The sequence below is a fragment of the Piliocolobus tephrosceles genome, chromosome 4 (assembly GCF_002776525.5).
Source record: "Piliocolobus tephrosceles isolate RC106 chromosome 4, ASM277652v3, whole genome shotgun sequence".
NCBI classification, from domain to species: Eukaryota; Metazoa; Chordata; class Mammalia; order Primates; family Cercopithecidae; genus Piliocolobus; species Piliocolobus tephrosceles.
This window is the reverse complement of record NC_045437.1, coordinates 150,984,269-151,012,110: the sequence shown is the minus strand read 5'-3', so window position 1 is coordinate 151,012,110 and position 27,842 is coordinate 150,984,269. Positions and strand designations below refer to the sequence as shown.

General features: G+C 39.3%; 1 protein-coding gene across 3 annotated transcripts in view; it reads left to right on the top strand.

Moving 5' to 3' along the window:
- Positions 1–27,842, top strand: part of CTNNA1 (catenin alpha 1) — a 177,395-nt gene that overhangs the window by 60,024 nt on the left and 89,529 nt on the right. For all 3 annotated transcript variants that reach the window (XR_002727076.1, XM_023195287.1, XM_023195290.1), the window contains exons 6-7: positions 6,913–7,182; positions 9,854–10,057. Coding sequence is in view for 2 of the 3 variants with exons in the window: in XM_023195287.1 (XP_023051055.1) it covers positions 6,913–7,182; positions 9,854–10,057 (474 nt within the window). In the remaining variant the exon portion in view is untranslated. The remainder of the gene's footprint in view (positions 1–6,912; positions 7,183–9,853; positions 10,058–27,842) is intronic.

The window sequence follows — 27,842 nt, the reverse complement described above, 5'->3', positions numbered from 1 at the left end:
TTAGTTTATATAATTCTATTTGTCTATTTGAATATAACATTCCGTTTTTTCCTGGCCTGTAGGGTTTCTGCATAGAGATCTGCTGTCATTCTGTTGGGGATTCCCTTTCATATGACTCGATGCTTTTCTCTTGCTATCTTTAGAATTTTATCTTTGTCTTTGACTTTTGACAATTTGACTATAATGTGCCTTGGGTGTACAACTATCCAATAACTATAACTACTTTTTTTATTCAATCTCTTTGGGGACTTTTGGGATCTGTGTGTCCATATCTCTCCTCAGACTTGGAAAGTTTCCAGTTGCTATCTCATTAAATAGGTTTTCTATGCCTTTTCTTTTCTCCTTCTGGAATTCGCATGATGGGAATATTGGGTGATTTAATGCTATCCCATAAGTTTTGCAGGCTTTTGTCACTCTTTTTCATTCAAGTTCTGAGATTTTCTTTTTCTTGATGAAATCTTTTGAAACTTTTATTGTATTTTTTATTGAATTCTTCCTTGTTGTTTTTCATCATTAAATTCTTTAGCTGTGTGATTTCTGTTGGTGCTTCTTCATGCTTTCTTTTTGTTGAATTTCTCATTTATATCCTGATTTTGGTGAGTTTTTTTATCTGTATCTCTTTGAGTTTCCTTACGATAATTATTTTATTTTGTTATCTTTTTGAGACAGGCTTTTGCTGTCATCTGTCGCACAGGCTGGAGTGCAGTGGCGTGATCTTGGCTCATTGCAACCTCTGCCTCCCAGGTTCAAATGATTCTTGTGCCTTAGCCCCACCCCCATGCCCCCGCCCCCACAACCAAGTAACTGGGGTTACTGGTGTGAGCCTCTGCATCTGGGCCAAGATTTTAAATTCTTTTTCTGGCAGTTTGTTGATTTCCCTTTTTTTTTTTTTTTTGAGACAGGGTCTTGCTCTGTTGCCCAGGCCAGAGTGCGGTGGCATTTTCTTGGCAGTCTCAAGTGATCCTCCCATCTCAGCCTCCCAAATTGCTGGGGCTACAGGCATGTCACACCCAGCTATTTTTTTTGGTGGGGGGGAGGGGTGGGTAGAGATGGGGTCTTGTTACGTTGTCCAGGCTGGTCCCAAACTCCTGGGCTCACATTGACTTCCGTTTCGTTGGGTTCTAGTATTAAAGAGTTATATTCCTTTCTTGGTGTCATATTTACTTGCTTTTTCATGTTTCTTGTGTCCCTGTTTTGACGTCTGTGCATATGATGGGACAATCACTTCTACAGTCTTTTGAATGGCTTTTATAGAGACTTTCCCTTGCAGATGGATTTTAGTGTGCTGGTTGGGGAGTGTGTGTTGACTCTGTGTCCAGTAGGAGCAGAAGTACAGTCTTCATGCAGCTTCTTCACCTGTGTTCAATGTCCGCAGTAACTTTGGGTGCCTCAGTTGCCTAGGCTGTAGAAGTTTGTGGTAGTTGTAGTCATGTATGTCCTTGGTGTCAAGGGTTTTTGGGGTCCTCCTCTTCTTGTTTTTCCCACAGTAGGGAGACTTAGCTGAGGGGATCACTGTTTGTGTCAGGTATGACACAGTGTATAAGCAGCTGCTGTGGCACTGGGTTCTAGGTACAGGTGCTCGGGGCAGCTGTGGGGCTGGGGTCCCAGGCTCAGGGTTTTGTGAACTTACTGTGGCACCTGGATCTTGGGATGTATTGAGTGCCTGGCTTTGTTCTTTCTGGCAGAGTTGGATGTTGGTTGCCTATAAATTTAGGATCTGTGAATCTGAGGTATCCCAGTAGCTTTGGACCAGGGGCCTAGGTTGAGGTTATGATTCTTCCCCTAGGGGGCAGGGCACAGCATTGGTGCAACTTGGGAAGATGGGGTGCTCTGGAAGTTTGGGCCCAGGGAGCAGGGTGTATGTAGCTACAATTTGGGAACCTGAGCCAGTAGGGCTCAGTGGCAAGTTGGAGCCCAGAGGCTGAGGCACCATGTAGTAGTGACTCTAGGCCCCTGGATGGTGGAGCTTGGCAGTATCCTAGGCTCTGTGAAGCCAGGTGCAACAGCAGCACATATCCCAGAATGGCAGACCGCAGCTGTTGTGTGGGCTCTGGGGAGGGGAGGGAACAGCACAGTGATTACTCTACTCTGCAAGGAGAGGGGTGTCTCAGCAGTTCAGACTCTAGGGGATCCAACTTGAGGGAAACAGAATACTAGAGTTGTTTGGCCTGTAGGGTGAATGTCTCTGCTCAGCCACTGCTTTGTCTCCCTTGGATGCAGGGTACTATGTCAGCTCAGCCCTGGGATGCTCAGCTGGTTCAGGGCACCAGTTCCCCAGGGGGCAGTGTGCTGCTTCAGCTCAGGCCTAGTGGGCATGAATTTTCTGGACAGTCCAGGCACTGATTCCTTGGGATGCAGGGCACTTCTGCTAAAGTATATGGATACGTGACTGCTCTGGGTGCCATTTCCTTGGATGCAGGGCACTGCTTCAGGTTGGGCACTAGTGTGGGGTGACTCCTCTGAGCGGTGAAGGTACTGTTTTCCCTGGAAGGGGAGTGATACTTTTTGGATTTGTGTCCCCACCCAAATCTCATGTCTAATTGTAACCCCCTTTGCTGCAGGAGGGGCATGGTAGGAAGTGATTGGATTGCAGAGCGGGGGTACAGGGGGATTTCCCCCTTGCTATTCTTGGGAGTGAGTTCTCACAGATCTGGTTGTTTAAAATCTCCCCCTTTGCTCTCTTCCTCCTGCTCTGGCCATGTAAGACATGATTCCTTTCTCTTTGCTCTGTGCCGTGATAGTAAGATTCCTGAACCACCCACTGCCAGCCATGCTTCCTGTACAGCCTTCAGAACCATGAGCCAGTTAAACCTATCAAGGTAGTCCTTTATAGCAGTGCAAGAATGGACTAATACAGGGAGAGAAGGGGGTAGATGGAGTGGCTTCCTCTCTCCTTGGCCCCATGAGTAAGGGTATAACAGTTGCTTGTAGCTTGGGGATGTCTGCCCAATTGGTTGTGACATTTTGGTGGTGACTTAGCCTTGGGGATGAAGGGAAGCTGTGGCGACTCATACCAGGAGCGAGAACACTCCAGCCATGGTTCCATTTCCAAGATGGTATAGTGCAGTAGTTGCATGGGCTGTAGAAGGCAGGTCACAGTGTTGTCCCCTTCTTGGAAGGGAGCACAGCAGTGTGAACTCTGGCAGCTCCCTCAGCTGGGCTTAGTGCCTATAAGAACTGCAGGGACAGTGGTGAGGTCTGTATGTGTCTAGGGTGTTGGTGGGGGTTGCTGAGATCCTCTTGCTTATCTCCTCGCAGTGGGGAGGTTTGTCCTGGTTCCCAGGTGATCCTGGTTGGGGTATAGGGTGGTGGAGGCCTGGTGTTTCCTTCTGTTTTCCATGTGGCCAGCCTGAGTTTGTCACCAGGGTTTCTGTAACTCCTCTGATGTGCTCTGGTGCTCTATTTCAGTTATTTTTATTAAAATGTAGTTGTTTAGTCGTCGTTTTGGGTGTTGTTTTGAGGGGGATGAATGCTAGGAGCTGCTAGTTGGCCATCTGATGTCACTGTTTTAAACCCTTTGTAAACATAAACTCATTTAGTCTTCACAAAATAATGTGAGATAGATACTATAACTGGTCGCATAGTAATTTTAATAGAGGTTATGTAATCTCGCAAGGTCACTCATCTAACAAGTGGTGGAGCCAGGATTTGAACCCAGGTTGTTTGGCAGCAGAGGACAGAGATATGTGTTTTAATTGTTCCTACAATCACTACTGCCTAGAACATTGCCTGGATATAGTGGTGTTCAATAAATACTTGTTTAACAACTGAGTGACTAAACCACTTTGCTGTACTGGAATTGGATTCTAAGTGTGGCGCTAATCAGCTACTTTCTAATTAAGTGTGGCTGGAATATTATTTGCTGATTACAAGTGTTGAATTTCCATTAGCTCCATGCCGTTATTTGACTGTAAGTGTAAAAGTGATGGCAGAAGTAAGGATGGATTGGCATCAACCCTAGGTCCTGTGAGAAGGACCACCTCTGCCTCACGTTGTCGACTCTGGCTTCCCAACATGCTAGTGATGTAATAATGCTTTGATGCTTACATTCCCTCCATCTATGTGCAGAGAGCTTATTGAGGTATTTGATGAGAATGTAATGCTGCTTATTTATTACCTAGTCTGAATTCTTGCCTTTTGTGATTATTTTTTCTGAAAAGTTGGACACTGAATAGTAATGTTATTGTCAGTGTTTTATTTGTAAATAATTTGGACTGGTTGGATTGTTTGACCATGGACCCTTTTTTTAAGTGTAGTCATTTGTATCCAAGAGAAATCTATGGCTGTAATTTTATATTGTTAAGAGAGAAATGAGAGGAAACTTTCACTTGAATTTTTAGCTCTTGGTTAGAGGCAGTGTTATAGATTGCTTACAAGTTAATTTCTATTTCTTGGTCAATCCATGGGATATCATTCAGATTACATTGAAAGCAGTTATCTGACTGTTCCTGAGTCTGCTTGAACTATCACTGGGTTGGTAAAGTTGGGGATTATGAAAGCTAAAGTAGACCAAGTGACTCTATTTTCATAAGTAATCTATTATGTTGCTTAATAGGTGACTTTCCTCAGTAATCTGGATTACTTATTGGCATTATATATGTTGAAAAGAATACTTTTAATCATTATGCTTATTACAATAAATAGTGCTGTACTGTGATAGTGTCCATTTTCTTTATGTAACAAAATCTAATTTCTTTGTGCTAAGTCAAGAGCAGTTCTAAAGAGAGAAAAAAGAACACTTTAGCAGTCAGGACAAATGATGGTATTTCATTATTATTTTCATCATAGATTAAAATATATCCCTCATACTTTGTAAATAGAAGTCTGTCACAGTGTGATGAGGGCAAGACATTTAGAAAATGGCACACAGAACGTATGCACCAGCTGTTTAAGCATAATGGTTAACCCTAGCTCCTTGTCATAACTCAAGTCTTGGAATGATTACCAATTCTCTAAATCCACAGGGTCTTGCTTCTGAATATTTAGCCTAATGTAGCCTTTGGAAAAGTAGAAGTTGGTAATACCATATCAGGCAGTGGCTTAGGAAAGTCACGTGTTGAATAGTAATTATTGCACCTACTAACTTGAGATGACCGTAAGTCTCTTTGGTAACTAACCTTTATAAGAAGCTATGCTGATCTAGGTCGTAGACACTTAGGAGGAATGCCACAGCTGATTGCAAAGCATTTTTATAAAACAGGAGACAGTTTAAGTGCTTAAAGGCAAATGCCTTCCTAGAAAACTTTTAGAGCCCCTCAGATTGTGGTGACGGCAAGACATTTAGAAAGTGCCACACAAAACATGTGCACCAGCTGTTTAAGTGTAATGTTTAGTCATAGCCCCTTGTAGCCTGAGTCTTTAAATGATAACTGATTCTTTAAATCTACAGGGTCCTGTTCTTGAATGTTTAGCCTAATGTACTGTGTTACAGGGCATTTGGAGTGCTGTGAGCTATTACTTGCAAATTTAGATTCCAAATGAGAAAAGAATTCTAGGAGGAAAAGTAAGCTGTCATATTATACAAGGTTTGAATAAAGATGCAAACCTAAATATATACTGAGATGAAGTTTCAGAAAAAGGAAGCCAGTTTGGTGTCTCTAATGCCTAATTAGGAACTCATCTGGGAAGATGAACCACTAAATAGCTAAGTCAGATGGCTAATTGAGTAATTGACTTTGTCCTTTCTAACTTGGTCAATTTTCTCTTACTGTTTACACATGTAATACTCAAAATGTTTAAATATATACTTTAGGATTTAGTTGATGACATTAATGTTGACATTTTAATGTGTAAAATAGAGTTGGGCTACCATTTGGTGATCATTTAGAGTTATCACACCTGTATTCTTCTTCTGTGGTGGTGATCCGCTTTTACTAAAGCCTTTTTTTTCCCCTTCTGAATAATGTGAGTGAAAGGGGGATACCAGAAATACCCACTTTCCATTCCCATCTTGCTTATTTTTGGCATCACTTCTTTGTCACTTAGCTTATCTACTCAGCCTACCAAGTAGATGCCATCATTAATGGAAATGATGCCAAGGACCTCAAATCCTTCTTACTATGGATTATAATTATGGGGTAGAAGAAATGGAAAAAAAAATAGTTTAAGACTGTATCTGTATAGAGTATTATAATCATCGATTGGGGCTATGAAGCACATATGCCTCAACTTTATGGCCTAGTGACCTGTGAACTGTTTAATGTACTGTGTAAGAAAAGTATGGTTCTGTGTCCTAAAGTGGTCTTTGGGGTGATGAGGGGGAGAGGAGGAGTTACGTGCTTGTGAGAATGGCCTTGCCATATCCTCACCTAGTTATGTAGTTCATATATACCTGTGGCATCCTGTCCCAAATTTCACAAAACTCTTATAATAAAATTGTGTAACTTAATAAAAAATTCTCATAATAAGTCTTAACTCTGTTTGAATTTACCTCTTCATGATTTTTCTATTTTTGGTTGGTATAGGTACATATATCTATATAGAGTTGTAATCAAGATGTTAGTTTGTTTTGTCTTTTATTTAATGCCTTATTTAGTTCTGTGCCAAGTACTTTACATACATTATCCCATTTAATCCTCAAAACGATGATAAGAAGGATACTATTACTGGTTTTCTTTGACAGAAGGGGAAACGTAACCCCGAGGGTTTAAAATAAGGTCGTAAAATAGCCTGGAGAAAGTAGAGGTGGGGGCAGGGTGGATTCAGATCTAGGTCTGTGTGATTCCAAAGCTCAGAATCTTACCTACTAAGCCATACTGCCTTGTTTGTGATTGACTCTCAACTAGATTGTTAATGAAAATAATGTGTCTGATTAGTAGAAATTCTAACTTTTCAGCATTTACTGACAAATTTTTATACGAGTAGAGCCCATATAAAGAGTGCTCTAATTTCTTGTTTTATTTACTCTTGTAGGAATTGAAAGATGTTGGCCATCGTGATCAGATGGCTGCAGCTAGAGGAATCCTGCAGAAGAACGTTCCGATCCTCTATACTGCATCCCAGGCATGCCTACAGCACCCTGATGTCGCAGCCTATAAGGCCAACAGGGACTTGATATACAAGCAGCTGCAGCAGGCTGTCACAGGCATTTCCAATGCAGCCCAGGCCACTGCCTCAGACGATGCCTCCCAGCACCAGGGTGGAGGAGGAGGAGAACTGGCATATGCACTCAATAACTTTGATGTAAGTTATGCTTGGGCGGAAATTTCCAGCTCTTGACCATCCCCCAAAAGATAAAAGGTGTCTGGGGAAAAGTGATTAAGGCTTCTGATGATAGCTCAATTTCCACTTAGATCTGTAATCTAAGTCAAAAGAAATTATGAATCATCAGTCTACTTAATTTTAACTTGGACTAAAACATTTATTTTTATTTTTATTTTGAATTAAACTTCTGGATTCTTTTATGTAGCTTGCGTTTCCTATGAGGTCATTCTTTACTGAGGATATAAGTTTGGTTCATTTCAACCAAGATTTTGACCTTCTGGCAGATGTGAAGCTATGGTAGATACAGAAACAAAGTACACATAGGGTCAGCTCCCTAGAGGCTCATGGTCTATTGGGAGATAAAGAAACATCATAAGTGACTGCAGCAAAGGTACCATCATTCTAATCTTTCTTGTCTGCCTAGATATACTTCTTTTCAATGACTAAATTGGAATAATGAACAGAAATTTAATCATGTGGAAGCAAATTTGGGATTTCTTAGCACAATGTCATAATTACTTTTCATAAATGATGCTCTAGGTCTGTCCTGTGTACACAACTCTAAGGGTTAACTTTTTGGTGGGTTATGTGTTCTTAATTCCTACCCACAATGCCTCATGGCTTCCAGTAGATGGCAGCAGTATAAGTTGGTTTTTTTTTTTTTTGGGCTTTAAAAGTAACTGTTGGGGCAAATTAAAAAAAAAAAAAATTAACAGAAATTGTGTTCCAGGTGACCAGGATCCTTTCATAAAGTAGGAATGCTATGAAATATAGAATAAAAAAATACAATGGAGTGCGTTTTGTTTTTAAGTTTTTCCTTGCCTTTACGTTTTCTTTCTTTTGCCAGTTTACTTTCGCTTAGGTAGTTGATCCTTGTTGATATGCATGGCTGATTTAAGACTTTTCATAAAGCAAGAAGGCAGTGTTAAGTCTAAAGATCATGGTGTTAGAACTCAGTTTTTACCATGGAGCTTTAAACATTAAATTATTTTATAACAAACTCTTATGGTGCATGTTAAAATTTACTAGCAATGTTGTTTTTCCTCCCTTCAAAATTTGGCAGTATTAGGTATGTTTCAAGGTATTAGCATATTTTGCCCTAAGTTGAGTAGTATCTACCAGAAACTGCTTAACTTCTCAGGGACATTTAAACATTGTAAAATGAGGGTTTGTGCTAAATGATCTCAGGCCTGTTGAGGCTCTGTTACTCTGTTAAAATTCTGTACCATTCATTTCTCATTTTTGTTGGCCAGAAAGCATTTTGTATTCAGTTTTGACCAGAGGAATCCTGTAATAACCTAATCTTACAAAAAATGATCAGCTAAAATGTAGGTTAATAAATGAACTGAAGGTATTGCACGTTCAGTTTGAAAATTGAGGGTTCTTTGGAAGGGAAGGAAGAAATGTATACTTATTAGAAAAGGGCAAGGTTTTGGTAGAAAAAAATTGGCATTTAAGTTGAAATCAGTAAGGACATAGTCTCTGTAAAGAAAACTTAAAGCCATAATATTTGCACAGACATTTATCAGTGTGAGGATAAATTATATCAAGTGGAGGAATTGGAGGGAGGCCAGTAGCTGCTGTCTTGAGGATGCCGATGTGTCACCTTATACCTATAGCTTACTTGTGACCAGACCTCACTAAGCACTAGAAAAACTGGATGTAAGTGGAGTTGGGCAGGAAGAGGAGACAGAAAAAGGTTTTATTCTTGTTGGAGCAGTTCTTCCTCACAGCGTAGCTTTTTGGGAGGATTGCTATAATCTGTTACAGAATACTAGGGGTCTTTGAGGAAAGAAAGTCTCTAATTTAGACGTAACAGGATAAATTTGAGACTGAATTATTTAGAAAACTTGATTAGATGTGTAAGATGAGGCAAATAGATGGAAATTCATTATAAATGCATTTCTTTCTGAAACTTTAAGGTTAGAAATCTGTGTGTGTGTGTGTGCGTGTGTGTGCGCGCACGCGCGCGCGCATGCGTGCATACTTTAAGAGACAAGGTCTTGCTCTGTTACCTAGGCTGGAGTGCAGTGGCATAATCATAGCTCACTGCAGCCTTGAGCTCCTGGGTTCAGGTGATCCTCCTGAGTAGCTGGGACTATAGGCGTGTGCCACCATGCCCAACTTACTTTATTTTTTTGTAGAGACAGGGTCTTGCCTCATTGCCTAGGCTGGTGTTGAACTGGCCTCAAACAATCCTCCACACCTGGCCTGTTTTGCTTTTATTTTTTAATTTTTTTGTAGTGCAACAGTTCTAAATATCACATGGCAGTTTTATATTCTGCAAGTAAGAGGTAACTTTTATTTTCCTTGTAATTCTCATCTGATGATTTGAATCGCTCGTCTTATGTAAGTTTACCTTTAGATGTTCAGAATAAGTTGTGTGAGTGTGATATATTTGTATTTGTGGTATCATACCTTATCATGCCCTGTTTGGCTGCATAGCATTACTTCCAGTGCTTTCTTTGAGGAGTGATCAACAGTAGGCTAACTTCTGTGGGACAGCCCCTTATCTGTTAAGAAGTATAACTTTCTTTCAGATGTCAGAATTTTTGTGTTAAATCTTGATATTACTAATATCACTTTTCACACCTTGAATAAAGGAGGGAACAGAGATGAGTACTAACATTCAGTAATGCTTTCTCTGCAGAAACAAATCATTGTGGACCCCTTGAGCTTCAGCGAGGAGCGCTTTAGGCCTTCCTTGGAGGAGCGCCTGGAAAGCATCATTAGTGGGGCTGCCTTGATGGCCGACTCGTCCTGCACGCGTGATGACCGTCGTGAGCGAATTGTGGCAGAGTGTAATGCTGTCCGCCAGGCCCTGCAGGACCTGCTTTCGGAGTACATGGGCAATGTGAGTTTGACAGCTTTTTTTTGAAGTAAGATATTTATGGATGAGGAGTTTTCTATAACATGTTGGATCTGAGATGTTTTCACTATAAATACCAAATATATCCTTGACTCCTTGATTTTTGGGGGTGGGTCAGATTTTTTAAGGAATGGATGGAACCAACAAGTGGTTCTTTCCTCTCTCCAGCTTATTGAGAAATTTTAAACTTACAAAAATCATACAGTGAATACCTAGGAAATTTATCTGTATTCATCAGTTAACATGTAGATGCATGTATAGGTTTGTGTGTGTATATAAGTGTATATGTATATATGCGTATATACACAAACATCCTTTTTTCCCCCAAAACCTTTGGAAGAAAGTTGTAGACATTGTGATGCTTCACCTCTAGTATTTTAGCATGCCTCTCCAAAGAATAATGACCTTCTATACCACTAAACTTTCATTATCCCAAGTAGGTGGCTGTCTAATTTTGGGCAAAAGGGAATGTTGAAAACCTACCTCTTCAGTATTTATAGTTTATGAAAGTTTTTTCATGAACCGTATTAAATGTCGTAAGAGTAGATAATTGCCAAGAAGAGTTACATGAAGCAAACTCAGGATAGTGTTTTTGAATTTTTAAGGTTTGTGCGTAAAAACCCAGACTATGAAATTTGATACCTGACTTTTTTTTTTTTTAAAGGCCATAGAAAATTCTGTATTTGTCGATTTTTCTCTATTGCTGTATGTCTTTCTTTTTTTCCTTCCCTTATACTTCTTCTATTCTGGTTATTTAATGCTAGCTTAGGGTTCCTGTCATTTAGACTTTGGACCCAATATCTTACTGTGGCTAATTAGCAATAAATTAAGGAAAAATTATATGAAATACTTTTAAGGGGAAGAAGGACAATACAAATTGTCATCACTAGTGTTTTTTTTGCCTGTTTCACACTTAAAAAACAATCTTGGTCCTTTCTCATTTGTTCATTTGCCATCACCTTGTCTGTTCACTTACAGGCCTGTAAAAGTTAATGGGTGATGGTAAGTCATGGTGGAATTCCTAGGGTGAAGATGAATGCCTTCCTCTGTTTATCTTGTTTCTACCATGTTGTGAAATTAGTGATGCATACTGAATTTTTTAAAGCCATTGCCCCCTGGGCACGGTGGTTCAAGCCTGTAGTCCCAGTGCTTTGGGAGGCTGAGGTGGGTGGATTACATGAGCCCAAGAGTTTGAGACCATCTTGGGCAACATGGTGAAATCCCATCTCTACAAAAAAATACAAAAGTTAACTGAGCATGGTGGCACATGCCTGGTCCCAGCTACTCGGGAGGCTGAGGCAGGAGAATCTCTTACGCCTGGGAGGTTGTGGCTTCAGTGAACCACAATTGCGCCACTGTGCTCTAGGCTGGGTGACAGAGCGAGAGTTTCTCAAAAAGAAAAAAGAAAAAAAAGCCATATTTTGATTATAGGCAGTCTACTTCAGAAAAATGAGATTAGATGTTTTGTTAAGTCAAATGGAAAAAGGGGTTTTTAAGTCACAGTGAAAATGTGGGACACATTTAAGAATCCATAGCTAAGATTGAACATTAGAAAATATTTTTAAAAAATGGATATGTTGCAGAATGGCTCACAGTGTTGCAGTCTTAAACAAGGGAACAAAAACCCATGGTAAGTGGATCAGTCATCTGCTATCATGTGTAGTGCTGGAAATGGTGTAAAAGTGTCTGATGTAGTTATGATTAGAAAATCACTTCAAAAACAGACTTTGGTGGGAAGGAGTATGTGATAAATCTGTTCCGATTGCTCCATTCTAGAGCCTCCTACTCAGTCTATAAGATATCCCTTGAGTCTTGAGGTTGGTCACATTCTTGGGCCAATCACCCCTGGTCATGAGTAACCTTGAGGGTTCGAAACCTAGAGTGCCATACAAACAGTACTCTCTATTCATGCCATCAATGTAGTAAAAGCTGGGAAGCACTAATTTATACTGAAGACTTGGAGGCCACAATAGCATTCTTAAATGAAAACTGGAACAATGTGTGATGTGAGGCTGAAATTTGAGTATTACAGTAGGGATCTTGAAATGAATCTTGGCTGGGCACGGCGGCTCACACCTGTAATCCCAGCACTTTGGGAGGCCAAGGCAGGCGGATCACAAGGTCAGGAGATCGAGACCATCCTGGCTAACATGGTGAATCCCTGTCTCTACCAAAAATACAGAAAAATTACCTATAATCCCGGCACTTTGAGTGGCCGAGGCAGGCGGAGCACGAGGTCAGGAGATCGAGACCATCGTGGCTAACATGGTGAAACCCTGTCTCTACTAAAAATACAAAAAATGAGCCAGGCATGGTGGTGGGTGCCTGTAGTCCCAGCTGCTCCAGAGGCTGAGGCAGGAGAATGGCGTGAACCTGGGAGGCGAAGCTTGCAGTGAACCGAGATCGCTCCACTGCACTCCAGTCTGAGCAACAGAGCAAGACTCCATCTCAAAAACAAAAAAACACAAAAGAAAGAAATCTTCTTGAGACTTAGAAATGTATTTTAGGTGATGGTCTCTGGGTATGTTTCTCCTGAAGGTAAAAATCTTTAGTTTCCTTTTATTGATTCGCGTAACAGTGAACAGGCTTGGTGCTGTCAAAAAGTATCGGAGTGAGGATAAACCGGGAGGGCAGTGGAGCACACTTGAAGAAAGCTTAGAATGAATAGATAAAAGGGTCTGGAAGAAGCAGAAGCAACTGGGGATAGATTTTTGCTTATTTATGAAGCATTCAAACGCATTTAGACCCTCTAGTGAGTTTCAGAATATAACCAGCAATGTCTGCCTGTCACTCAGTTCATTCTGAGTATGTGTCACTTGCAAAGCAGTGTATTGGGCACAATGTAAGAGGAGGAATGAGGCTCTGATCCCTCCCTTCTGGAACAAAGTTTCTATGTGGGGTTTCATAGGAGTGTCATCATAGGTACAGCCAAAATGCTGTGGAAATTGCAAGGAGATTGAGGTTATTTCTATCTGGGAAATCCAGGAGGCTTTCTAGAAGATTTACTTTGTAATCTTTTGGTTGACTTCTACCTTGATTTTTAAAAAATGGTTCATTTTATTTCTGTTGAAAAATATTAGACAAATTATGTTATGTGGATAAGTGAAATCACCTACGTTAATTAAAACTTGTTTACTACCTGAAACTTTGTAAACATTGTTGTAAAGTCCAGAAAGGCTCACATAATACTCACTTTTTCTATTGCTTGGATTCTGTCATGTTGTTAGTAATTTTATAGACACATTCTTAAAGCGTCTTCTTTCTTAATTTTGTGTTGCTTGTTACCAGGTTCCACTGGCTTTTTCTCTGAGGCAGTGATTCTTCGGATGCACATTACAGCCCTTGGGCAGCTTAAAAATCCTGATGTTTCAGGTGTACCCCAGACCAATTAAGTCGGAATCTCTGGGTCAAGATCCAGGTGTCAGTTGTTTTAAAACACTTCCCAGTTGATTCCAGTGTGCAACTAAGGTGGAAAAACTGCTCTGGTAGTTTATTCTGTTGTTCCCTTTCTGCCCCCACTGCCATTATCTTACTTCAGTATCTCCCCACTTTCTCCATTTTCCACTATGTTCTTCCTGCCCAGGCCAGGCTGAGCTCCTGTCTTTAGTAGTAGGGCATTGTTCATTATGTTCTGGAAATTCGCTTCCTACCTATGTGAACCTGATCTACTCTTCCTTCAGGCCCCACATTTGTTTTTCATCTCTTCGCTGAAGGCCATTTCAAACTACATTACCTTACATTGTTTCTTTGGTGCTTGACGTTTTGTGCCTTATTGTATACTCCTTTGAATTGTTTAATTGCATTTCCTTTATCCATTTTATTCTGCAACTAGGTTTTAAGCCTTTGGAACATGACAACTCCTTAAAAATATTCATTCGTGGTCTAGTATAATGCTGCAAGAGGTACTCAGTAAATGCTTGCTTAATGAACTCATGCTGGTTTGGAGGAATGAATAAAATGAATAATTTTGGATTTTCCTGCTGCTAAGGATGTAGTAGTGTGGGGGAAAAAACCAAAGACCCTTACCCTTAGGGGCCTTACATTCTACAGGGGATGAAGGAGGAGGCTGTGGTGGTTTATTTCTACTTCCTGTAGATCTTTCAGTATACAGATGACATTTGTTGAAAAAATTAAACCAAATACTCTGAAATAAGCAATTAAGTGAAAGTGATATCTTAGAGCAGAGTTTAATTCATCAGCTGAGGGCCAAAGTCCCTTTTAAAGTTTCCAAGGGTCAGGAGGCTAGCAGCCTTAATGTTGTTGCTTGCATAGTGGTTTGATGAAGAGTTGGTAGGTAGTCTTGGCTCTACAGCTAACTTACTGTATGGGCTCTAAGGAAATATTGATATGAAAGTAATGCATTTGACCTCTACTTTCTTAACATTAGGGAAATATCACAGACCCATGACAGTGGAGGTTTTGCGACCCTTCAGGGTATCCTTGTAGTTTCAGAGATGACTTCCAGGTTTCCTTGAAATGAAATGTGGTTATTGTGGTTAAGTTTAATTTGTTTTGGCTCTGTCAGCCTAAAGTTGCTTTGCCTGTGAGAGAGAAAAACAGCTTTGGATGGATGTCACAATCTTAAAAGGTTTAAAAGTGAATGGATTGAAATTAAAATGAAATGTAATTACATTTGAAAAAGTTATTACCATTTTATTTTTTTCATGATTGAAAGTCAGGCATGTGCATTAAACTACTGAACCACCACTACTTATTAGCATTTAGGGATATATATTTTCTGTTTTTTTCTTCTTCTATGCAGAGCATGAAATAACAGTTTTAACTGTCTCAGTGTTTGCTGCCTGTAAACATGAAATATCCGTAGAACTAGGTTTCGTACTATTAAGTTAATGGGTTAAAAAAGTCTGCTGTCTGGTTAATGGGTTAAAATTTCTGTTTTTCAAATACATAGCTGACTTGGTTGCCCAGTTGTGTGTTTTAATGTTCTCTGAATTATTTCAGTGCTACTGAAAAAGCCTTCCGAAGGGCCCTATGCTTTATACAGCTGACTTCTTTATTTCATGCCTTTCATTCTGCTGAGGGATATGCTGACTGTTAATATGTTCCTTTCTCGCTTTTTTAAGGCATGTATTTTTCCAATAGAGAATTTATTGGAAACAAACTTGTCTCTGTTACCATACCCCCCTTCAACCCTGACTCAATAAACAAATAAGCAAAACCTACCCCTTCCCCAAAACCTCCAAATCTGAAAATACTTAACACAATGTCTGAAACATGAAGGACCCCTCAGTCTTTGAAATAAACTCCATTTGGTTTTGACCAGCGCAGTCTTGCCCAGCAGGTCATGGTCATGTTTGACTGACTGGTGTTACTGCTTATAATTGGTAAGAACAAACACATGCCATGGGCTTAAGTAGTTCTAGCCCTCTGCTATTCAGTGTGGTAGCCGCTCGCCATATGTGGCTATTGAGCACTTGAAATGTGACAAGTCTAAATTGAAGTTTGCTGTTAAGTACGCACCAGATTTCAGAGTTAGTATAGAAAAAAAGAATGTAAGTTATCTCATTGATATTATTTTAGATATATTGGCTTAAATAAAATCTGTTATTAAACTTTATTTTTACCTGTTTCTTTTCACTTATGGCTACTAGAAAAATCATATTTACATTGATTATATATGTATCTATAACTTATATATATGTTATAAAAATTATGTGGGTGGTTTATTTCTGGCTTGCATTGTATCTCTGTTGGATAGTTCTAACCAATAAGTAACCAGCCAGCCAAAGTGAGTAGATAAGAGGTTAGGATCAACTTCACTGAATGTCCAGAATGGCATGGTAGTCCATGCATAGTAGCTGTTGTAGCTTGTATTCTTTTAATACTTAAAACTGCAGTTTTAGACAGAAGAAAATTGGTTCAATTTAGGACCTTGTAAGGATAATGTTCCTTAAAGATACATTTTATCTTTGTTCTTGCCTGAAAACATTGGGCATAGTGGTTGTAGGATCCCAAAAGACGAATGCAATAACTGGACATACTTTGGTTGAACTGGACATATATTTGAGGAATATGATTATGTTAATATATCAAGTATAAAATTTTAATTCAATTTGGGTAAGTTTGATGTGAAATGTATGAATGGTATGCAGCTAATGTTCATTTTCAAAGATCTTTTGAAAAGATATATTGTTATTGTAGTGAAGTGAAGCACTCAATTTAGGATGCTAATCCTTTGTCAGTTTTGCAAATGCCTTCCTGGAATCTCTCTAGCATAGCCAGAGCTTTTGAAGGACTCTGAAGAACTTGTTACTGCATTATGTTGTGACTGCACTTTCTTCTCTTCAAAATTAGAGTAGCTTAATTTTTTCCTGATTGTAAAAGTTCATTATATATTGTATATATTATACATGTGTATATATTACATTATATAATGTATATATACATTATATATTTTATATATTAAAAGTTCATTATTATACTGTCCGTAATCCCACCACTCATTTTTGTGTATAACATTCCAGACTTAATTGTGGATATGTGTATATGTACACTTATATCTGTTCTTTTCTTACCTTCTCCTCTTTTTAAAAATGCTGTTAGTAATGATTGTCCATACTTTTATACTGCTTACCATATGCCAGCCATTGTGCTGAGATGTTTTTTCCCCATAATAACCCTATTAAGTTGATAATTGCTCAAAAGTACATATACATACAGGTGCAGTTTGAACTCAGATCTATCTGACCTGAAAGTCTGAGCTCTTAATACTTTCACCATTGTACATCGTCCCAAGTTAATAAATATTATTTTATAACATCTTAATGGTGGCAGAGTTTTCCATTAAGATTAAATACCGGCTGGGCGCAGTGGCTCACGCCTGTAATCCCAGCACTTTGGGAGGCCGAGGCGGGCGACTCACAAGGTCAGGAGATTGAGACCACGGTGAAACCCCGTCTCTGTTAAAAATACAAAAAACTAGCCGGGCACGGTGGCGGGCGCCTGTAGTCCCAGCTACTCAGGAGGCTGAGGCAGGAGAATGGCGTGAACCCGGGAGGCGGAGCTCGCAGTGAGCCGAGATTGCGTCACTGCACTCCAGCCTGGGCGACAGAGCGAGACTCCGCCTCAAAAAAAAAAAAAAAGATTAAATACCCCCAGAACTAAAATAAATACTAGAATCTAAATTTCAATATTAAATTTCTAAAAGTGGATATCCTAGACTAAATAAAATAGATCCAGGTCTGGGATAGCTGCTTGAAGTGAGTGGAGTGTCACGTATATCCGTGTGAAGAGACCATCAAACAGGCTTTGTGTGAGCAATAAAGGTTTTTAATCACCTGGGTGCAGGCAGGCTGAGTACGAAAAGAGTCAGCGAAGGGTGGTGGGATTATCATTCGTTCTTACAGGTCTGGGATAGGCAGTGGAGTTAGGAGCAGTTTTTTGTGGGCAGGGGTAGATCTTACAAAGTACATTCTCAAGGGTGGGGAGAATATTACAAAGTACCTTCTAAAGGAGGGGTGCCAGGAGGGGGAGAGAATATTACAAAGTACCTTCTTAAGGGTGGCGGAGGATATTACAAAATACCTTCTCAAGGGTGGGGAGGGTGTATTGTCACAAAGTCATTTTTATCAGTTAGGGTGGGGCAGGAACAAATCACAGTGGTGGAATGTCATCAGTCAAAGCAGGAACTGGCTATTTTAACTTCTTTTGTGGATCTTCAGTTGCTCTGGCCAGCTGGATGTATACGTGCAGGTCACAGGGGATATGATGGCTTAGCTTGGGCTCAGAGGCCTGACATGGAGCAAAAGAGCTTTTCAGAGTATCTTTCCATACTAGACTGGTGGTACTTGAGTACTGTAGATGTTTAAATGGACCCTGTGGTTTGCAGGTACAGAGGCTGAGTTTTGTTATACAGTTATGGTATGATTTCCATCTTTCTTTGAACTCTTGGGTTTTCTTTCTGCAAGAGATGCTTACCTAAATTAGTAGTCTATAGTTCTGTAGAGGCATTTGAAGATTATTTTATTGAATTGTCAGTGTAAGCTTTTCTGTGAGCTGCCTAATAAACAGGGTTTGGGAGAGTTTATATAAGTAGATGATGCATTGAATGCAAAATTTGAGCCTGTGTAGGACTTACTTTTTTGACAGCGGCATTTATTTTTATTTTTTGTTTAATAAATTTTACTGTATATGTTTAAGATATACAATGTGATATGTAGATATACATAGTTAAAGATTACTACAGTCAAGCCATTTAACGTATCTGTCATCTTAAGAGTTACCTTGTGTGTGGGTGGTAAGAGGGCCTAAAATCTACTCTCTCAGTAAGTTTTCCAAGTACAATACAATGCTATTGACTATAGGCTTCATGCTGTAGATTAGAGCTCTAGACTTTTTAATATATATATATTTTTTGCTTTGTTACCCAGGCTGGAGTGCAATGGTACGATCACAGCTCACTGCAGCCCCTGCTTCCCTGGTTCAAGTGATTCTCGTGCCCCAGCCTCCCAAACATAATAGCTGGGATTAGAGGCTTGTGTTACCAAGCCTAGCTAATTTTTGTATTTTTGGTAGAGATGGGGTTCCACGCTGTTGGCCAGGCTGGTCTCGAACACCTGGCCTCAAGTGATCCACCCGCCTTGGCCTCCCAAAGTGTTGGGATTACAAGTGTGAGCCACCATGGCTGGCCAAGAGCTCTAGATTTATTCATCCTGCATAACTGCAACTTTGTACACCTTGACCTAAGTGTCCCCTACTCTCACCATTTGGTAACCTACCTTTCTACTCTCTTGTTTTTATGTATTGGAGAACATGTAAAAATCATGCAATAGTTTTCTCTCTGTGTCTGATTTATTTCAGTTAGTAATAATGTCCTCCAAGTTCATCCATGTTGTAGAGCAGCATTTATTTAATTTGAAAACCCTGTTCGTCAAAAATTAATGTGTGATTTTCTTATGGTTCAAGATAAGGAGTTTAAAAGATCTTCATAACTCTGAGGAAGACGTCTTACCCCAGTTATATTTGTGTTGCTTTCAAACAGGTTTGAAGTAAGTACTTCCTGTGTATAAGGTATCCTGGCATTGCTAATTGCAGTATTTAGCAGGCAAGTTCTTAATCTTTAATACCAGAAAGATGCATGTTCATGTATTTGTTGAAGTGGTGCTGGCCTGATGGAGCAGTAGTGGAGTGGGCTTTTGAAATCAGGATGATGGAGCAGGCATATAAGCCTGTCCAGTGTCAGGCAGCAGATGGATAGGAGTTCAGCCTCCTCAGGATTGCTGTTAGACTGTCCTTTATATCACTTTGTGCTTTTTAGCCATCAAGCAGGGTTGAAAAGACTTCATACCTAATGTAGTATTTCTGGATTAACAGGTAATAACCTCAAAATGTATCAGATTATTAGTAATTATCTCTAGCTGGTGGGGCGATGGGCACTATAAATTTTCTTTGATATTTTTTTCCCACATTTAAAAAATACGGTTTTTATGTTGCTAATGTCACAAAGTTTAAAAAACTTAGACCCTTAGATTTGTGTGTCTTAGATTTTTAGGTTTTATTTATAGTCATACTATTTCCAAAGCACTATTAATAGGGAACTTTGATGGTTTTTCACACATTAATATGTTGATTCGTCCTTTCGAGGTAATGGTTAATTCAGGACTAGTTTGGCTAAAGTGGTTAGTTTGGTTTTTAAAAAAATTATAGTATACATTTCAATCAAGTCTTGAAGTGAGACTCAATTTTTATCTCTCTGTGATAGCATTTGCGTCATTCTTTTCTTGCAGTGTATATCAAAGTGATTTTTGACCTTGGAAGTATAAAATTGTGAAGGTAGAATTTGGAAGTGACATTCGTTATCATGTGGTCTAGGGGTTGGCAAATTACAGTTCTCAGGTCAAGTCTAGCCCACCACTTATTTTTATAAATAAAGTTTTACTGGAACACAGCCATACCCATTTTGTTTCTTCCTTCTCCTGCTCCTTCTTTTCTTCCTTCTTCTTTCCTCCTCTTCCTCGTCCTCCCCCTCCTCCTCCCCCTTCTTCTGCGCTCCCTCTCCTTCTCTTTTTGGTTTTGTTTGTTTTGAGACAGGGTCTTATTCTGCCCCCCAGGCTGGGACTGCAAGTGGTGCAATCACAGCCCACCGCAGCCTTGACTTCCCAGGCTCAGGTGATTCTGCCACCTCACCCTCCCCAGTAACTGGGACTACAGGTGTGCACCAGCATGCCTAATTTTTTGTATATGAGGTCTTGCCATTTTTCCAAGGCTTGTCTCAAACTCCTGGGCTCAAGCAGTCTGCCTACCCCAGCCTCCCAAAGTGCTGGAATTAACAGGTGTGAGCCACCATGCCTGGCCAAGTAGTTTCTAAAGAGACCACATGGCCCCAGGGCCTAAAATATTTCCTGTTTGGTCCTTTATAGAAACTTGCCAATTTTTAAACTATTTCAATCAGCTCCCTAGTAGCTGGGACTGCAGGTGTGCACCGCCATGTCTGGCTAAGTTTTGTATTTTTAGTAGAGATGGAATTTCACCATGTTGGCCAGGCTGGTCTCAAAGTCCTGATGTCAAATGTTCTACCCACCTCGGCCTCCCAAAGTTTTGGGATTACAGGCATGAGCCATGGCGCCCAGCCCAACCAATTAATTTTTCTGAAGGCTTTAAATTTTAAATTCAGTTTCTTCAGTAGATATAAAACTATGTTATGTATTGCTTCTTGGGTAAATTTTGGAAGATTGTGGCTTTCAATGAATTAGTTCATTTTATCCACTTAATTGATTTTGTATGCATGGAGATGTTTGTTGCAATCTCTTACTATCCTTTTAATGTGTAGCATCTGTAGCAGTATTCTCTGTTTCACAACTATTGTTGATAATTTGTTTTATTTTTTTCTTTCTTTGTCAGTCTAGCCAGAAGTTTATCAATTCTAGTGATCTTTTGAAAAATCCAGCTTTGAGTTTCATTAATTTTTTTCCTCTAATACTTCCAATTTCATCTGTTTCTGCTTTTTAATTTTTTTCTCTGTCTGCTTATTTTGAGTTTATTTTATTCTGTCTTTACTAGTTTCTTGAGGTGAGAACTTAGGTTGTTGACTTGAGACCTTTCTTCTTTATGTAAAGATATAGTGGTATAGATTTCCCTAATCTAAGCCCTGCTTTGTCTGCATCCAATAAATTCTGATACGTTGTATTTTCATTTTAAAATTATTTTTGTTGTTCTTTTTTGTTGTGTGTTTGTTTGTTTTTTAAGAGATCGGGTCTCATCATGTTACCCAGGCTGGTCTTGAACTCTTGAGTTCAAATGAACCTCCCACCTCGACCTCCCAAAGTGCTGGGATTAGAGGCGTGAGCCACTGTGCCCAGCCTGTATTTTCATTTTTGTTCAGTTCAAGATATTTTAAAATTTTCCTTGAGTCTTCTTCTTTGATCAGTGGCTTATTTAGAAGTATGTTGTGTAATTTCCAAGTATTTGGAGATTTTCTTGCTATGTTTCTGTTACTGATTTCTAGTTTAATTCTAATTCCATATGGTCAGAGAACATAAACTTTTCATGATTTCAGTTTTTTAAAAAATTTGTTCATTGAGCCTTGTTTTATGACCCAGTGCTACCTTTGTGAATATTCTGTTTGCACTTGACAAATGATATGTATTCTGCTTTTTTTTTTTTTTTTGAGACGGAGTCTTGCTCTGTCACTCAGGCTGGAATTGTAGTGGCGTGATCTCGGCTCAAGTGATTTCTCCTGCCTCAGCCTCCCGAGTAGCTGGGATTACAGGCGCCCACCATCACACCTGGCTAATTTGTTTATTTTTAGTAGAGATGGGGTTTCACCATGTTGACCAGGCTGGTCTCGAACTCCTGACCTCAGGTGACCCACCCTCCTTGGCCTCCCAAAGTGCTGGGGTTACAGGCATGAGCCACTGCACCTGGCCTGTGTTCTATTATTGTTGGGTGGACTGAAAGTGTCACTTAGATCTAGTTGGTTGATGGCATTGTTCTATAGCTTGCTGTTTTTTTGGTTGGGGAAAGATCTAATTATTCTAAGAATTACTGAGAGAAGAGTGTTGCAGTCTCCAACTTTAGTTGTAGATTCGACTGTTCTTTATTTCAATTTTTGGATTGCCACTCTATGTGTTCTGCTCAGGAATTTTAGTTACATTCAGTGGGACAGACAGAGTGGAATTTATTTATTATGTTTAGCCAGAACCAAAACTCAACTAGTGTTTTCAAAGCTGAGTCTGAAACTAGTGCAGTGTTAGGCCATGGTGTCACACCCATGTTTGAACAGTTAGAACTGGAACTAAGGCTTCTGATTTTTCAGTCCAGAGATACTCCTGGTGGTGCTCTTCACATGTGATGCCATGGATGATGGGCAGTAAGCTGATACTTCCATAGGATAGAACTTGATCAAGTAATGTAATCTCCCCAGGGCCGCTTTCTTGGCGGGAATTGGGGTCATTAATAGCTGCCCTTCTAACTGACCTTGTTAAAATGCACAGAGAATCTCTCAAGTAAGACCAAGAAAAACCATGAAGATGGGAATATAATGGGTGGTGTTTTTAAAAAATATCAAGATGCCTTGGAACAAAAGAACAGAAAATAAAAGTGTAGCAAAGAATAGGATGAACAGGGATCTGGATAGGTGGGGACCAAGGGACATGCCTTCTATGACAGGTGCTTTACAACTTTCTGCGTCTGCTCCATGGCTTGCTCTCTGCCTCTAGCAAAGAGCCAAAGTGGCAGTCTCCATCTCCAGTCTGCGTGATTTTGTAGTTCAAGCATCTAATCACAATCACAGCTGACAGGTCTCTCCCTCTCCTCTCGTGTGTGTGTGCAATGCCATGTTTGATGTGAACATAAAACTATAAAATGTATATGCAAATCGGTATTTTTAGGGAAAATATAATATGGTTTCTCCTTCTTCAGTTACTCTTTTTGGCCCAAGGAGTAGGCTTTACTTTTTGGCAAAGTTGTCATGTGTTGATAATAAAAAATTGATATATTAAAAATACTGTAATTGTTTAAATGTAGCAAACTGATAGTTGTGGGTGGCCACCTGTTTAATTTAGAATGCTCATATGTGACACACATGTAAAACTAAAAGCTTATCAATCATGACCTTCTACCCTAATATTTTTTATCCATTCATTTTTAATTTTTTTAAAATTAGATTTCTTAGAGGACTTAAGGTAGTAAATAAAAGCTCATTGTGACTATGGCAGTTAAGGATTAAACAAACTGGGTTTGTATGTTTGGTTTGTCTGCCTTCAAACTGGCCATAATGTTTGTTTATTGATTTTTTTGTCTTTAACCCTCTCCTCTCCTCATTAAATATAGTTACATAAAGGGATGCCATTCAGATGCTTTTCATGATGGGCAGTTCAGGTTCTGTCATGAGCATTGAGTTTCTAAACTGTCCTTATCAGAGACAGGAAATTTCCTTCTCTCTAACTTCAGACCTGCTGTGTTGAAAGTTACCTCTTTGGTTGATATATTTCTCAGTCATAATGCCAACTTAGAAGGGCACAAGTCTGTGGAATATGTTTTTAATTGTTAGAGTGGATTATTTCATTCATTTTGAGTTGAATCTTTGTTCATATCTGATGACTGCTAATGAAGTCATTGCCAGCAACTCAATGGCTTGCTTATTTTATTTCATTATGTATGTATGTATGTATGTATGTATGTATGTATGATTTTTTGAGACGAAGTCTCGCTCTGTTGCCTGGGCTGGAGTGTGATCTCGGCTCACTGGAACTTCTGCCTGCTGGGTTCAGGTGATTCTCCTGCCTCAGCCTTCCGAGTAGCTGGGATTACAGGCGCCCGCCACCGTGCCCGACTAATTTTTGTGTTTTTAGTAGAGATGGGGTTTCACCATGTTGACCAGGCTGGTCTTGAACTCCTGACCTTAGGTGATCCACCTGCCTTGGCCTCCCAAAATGCTGGGATTACATACATGAGTCACCGTGACTGGCCTCTTTTAAAGAGGAATATTGGATATATAGAACCAAAGACTGTTGGGAACCGATTCCGTTTGGTCATTCTCTCAAACTGCCATTAGGGCTTTTTGTAATGTCATAATTTGGAAACATACAGAAGATATTTCCTTTGTTTATTTCCAGATAAACATCTGATCCGTAAATAATCTTACAAGTATTACTTTCAGATGTTTTGAAGTGATTGGCCTCCTGCTCTGGTTTTAACCCCAGTTGAAGATACTTTAATGTTTGCAGTTTATAATAATCTACCAAGTTGAACACAGTGTGGCATTGTATTTTAAAGCTTCCTTGCTACCTGTCCTTTCAATTTAACACTGTAACGTATTAGCCTGAATTACTTCTCCTTGCTTTGAGAGAGAATTACTGGTTTTATAGATTCAAATATGAAAGTCATCTTCTAGGAGTGGAAAGATTAGTGTTTTGGCTTGCCCTTGCTCTTGTGTTTGTATGAATATTGCTTACTATTTCCTGGTGTAAAATGACCTGAAATATTTTATTAGAAAAAATTATACCAGCCTGGGCAACATGGCAAAACTCTATCTCTATAATAATACTAAGAATTAGCCGAGCGTGGTGGCATACACCTGTAGTTCCAGCTACTCGGGAGGCTGAGGTAGGAGGGTAGTCTGAGCCCGGGAAGTTGAGGCTGCAGTGAACCATGATGGCACCACTGCACTCCAGCCTGGGCGACAGAATGAGACTTCATTTCACACAAAGACCAGTGATACTGAACTGTAATCTTTTAAGCTCATGCTAATAAACACACTTGTTGCCAGGAACAAAGCATATTGTTTATGTTACTTTGAAGATTCTATATTTTTGGTGAAAAATAGCTGAAGCCACTGTATATAGGAAAATTGCTTGTTTTCTAAAATTGGCCATTAATACATGTCCTTTTTAGTGATTTATGTTGTGATCAAGGATCCTCTCACCTCCCTCACCTTTTCAAGACTGGTTTTTCTTATGCCATTAAAGTTTTTCAATTAAGGAAACAGACTCAAGGCTTTAACCCATTTATGCCAGAGGTTGCAAATTTTTTTGTGTGGAAAATCAGACCTTGGCAATGACCTTAAGCAGTAGGATATAAATAACTCCCACAAGCTTAGCGTTCCAATAATAGAACACCAGGCCTAAATGGGTTAAGAAATTTGTTTGAGTTTTCTTTTTCAAAGCAATATTAAATATTGTAGCATTCAGATAAAAATCCAATTTTAAAATTAAAATTTGTAATCATGACAGTTAAAAAACACCTGACACCATTGGCCACCTCTTACTTGCTTTCTACAGGGCTTTCATATTGACCAACTGTAGAGGTTAAAAATCTAACCACTCTTTTCAACTAGGTTTTTCTATCCAGTGCTACGTTAACCATTTTCTTAAAACCACTCTGAACCTAGAATTACACTAATTTTGGGGTTATGTTAATAAACAGCAATAATTGTATTTTTTGGATTTAAGGTATTGATCAAGTGTGAATTATCCTTAACCCTCAAGTTTTGAACAGATATGAAGGTTGATGTAGGAGGAATAGTTACATACAAGATAATTCCTTATAAAGTGAGATGTATGATTTGTTTAAAAGCATTCCAGCAGAAGAACCAGTGGAAAGGTGATAAATGAAACAAGAAAGCAGAAAGTTGATGATTTTTGAAGTTTGATGATGGTTAAGTGAGGGAGTTCATTTAGTTTTCTCAATCCTTTTGGTGGGTATGTTAGAAAAAACTCATAATAATTTTTTTTCTTTTCTTTTTTTTAATAAAAGGACATGTCATCACCATGATGGTTAGTTGAGTAGGTGTTAGCATATTAGATGTCTGAGGGCACAGTCCTTACCATGTGTACACCTTTCGGAGGGCATTTGCATGCTTTGCAACCCCTGGAAGGCCTTGTTTTGTCCCACTCAGTCCCCTTCTCACTCTCCAGTTTATAGGCTGGCTGGTGCCTATGCTGATTGTTAGGCCAATTAGATTCTCTTGGGGATTCGTATGAGTAAATAATGGAAAAATGATGCAATTAGTAATGGAAACTGAAAAAGGAAATGATGCCATTAAGTAGAGCCAGGGTCATAGGGGTCCTTGACAAAGTGAACTTGCGGGTGAGTAGCAGCTATGAATTAGATAGGCAGCAAAGAGGGTGAGAATGGGTCAGGCATTTGAGATTGGAGAATGGGATAGCCAGCTAAGAGAGGTGTCCTGGGCTTCCTGTATGGCCGCTCCTAAGACCAGTTGCCCTGCTGTACTTGGGTTCTTCTGTACATATGTCCTCGAAGTAAACCCTTTGTCACTATATTCAATTTGGGTTTCTGATTCCCCCAAAAGGAGTCTACTGTAGTTACTGAACAGTGCAGAAATTTCTTGGCTAAATTAAAAGTAAGCACTTTTTTAGAAGGTCAAAAATGATCATTGACTATTCATCTAGGCATTCCATTGTGCAATTCTTCAGGCTTTATTTTTGAAGACTTAGCCCTTCCCCGAGTCATTTAATTTTTTTTTTTAACCCAAGTGAAAGCAAGTTTATTAAGAAAGCAGAGGAATAAAGAATGGCCACTGCATAAGCAGAGCATTTTAAAAATTTAAACATTTTTAAAATTAAAAAAATAAAAGTAGAGATGGGATTTTGCTATGTTGCTCAGGCTGTTCTCAAATTCCTGGACTCAAGCGATCCACCTGCCTCGGCATACCCAAGTGCTGGGATTACAGGCACAAGCCACCGCACCTGGCCCCAGAGTCATATTTTTAAAGCTCTGTCTTGTATAGTATGAAACCTTTTGTCTCTTATCTGCTTGACTATTATATAATTTAGTAGTGATGTTTACATTGTTCACTAGACTTTGAATTGAATTTAGTAAGTGGCAGTAATCAGGTGTTTTTTGGTGGAGGGGTTAGCTTACTATCTTCAGGTTTCCTATACTTGAGAATTTGCCTCAACACAATTTTAGGTGGCTGTAACACTGTTTTGTTGGCCAGTATGATTTTAGATTCCTCATTTTGGTTGTTGGTTGTTAAAAGACATAGGGAGCCTTGTTTGACTAAATCTATTGCCTTTCTCTTTCCTTTTCTTTGGTGTTCTTTTTTAGGGGACGAAAATAAGAATTGAGAAGATCTGGCTTAGATAATGCTAGTACAATGGAGATTTTAAAAACTTACCTATTATTTTATTATTATAAAACACTGGAGCAAGTATAGAATTATCTATAGTAAATAGGATATAGAAAGACAGAAAGAAAGGGTTGGCATTCATTGGCCCTGGGGAGTGGGCTAAGGGAAAACAAAGATTTAGAGTCAAAAATTAATTAGTGTGCAGGAGATAGCAAACCTCTTGGCTTGGTGGGAATGAAAAACCATTTAATAAACATAACTAGCTAGAAGCAGTCTTCTTTCCCTATTAGTAGGTGGCTCACTGACATTGTCATGGGTCTTTGAAATGTTTGTTTTTCTCCCTTTAATTTGCTCTTGTGTACAAAGTTACGGCAGAAGGAGCCAGGACTGAATCAGACTTCAGCAATCTGGGGCTTGTGGAAAGAGATGTTTTGATCATATTGTTATTTTTGTATCATAAAATCTTAGATTGGCAACTTTCTTCTAGGGTGGATTTAGCTTTTGATACATTTTCTTAGGCCCACGAAAATGAACTGCTAAAGTAGAAATGAATAAAACTATTCCGTTTAGCCTCTAGACAGTGACACATTAAGGACTAATGACTGCCAAAAGGAAATGTCAAACACTAAGCTAGTCTACTTTCTTTGGCAGCTGAGAATCCGGTGAATCAACAGTTTTCGGGGGTGTATATTTAATGTGGGTGGAGGAAGAGAGTGTCTA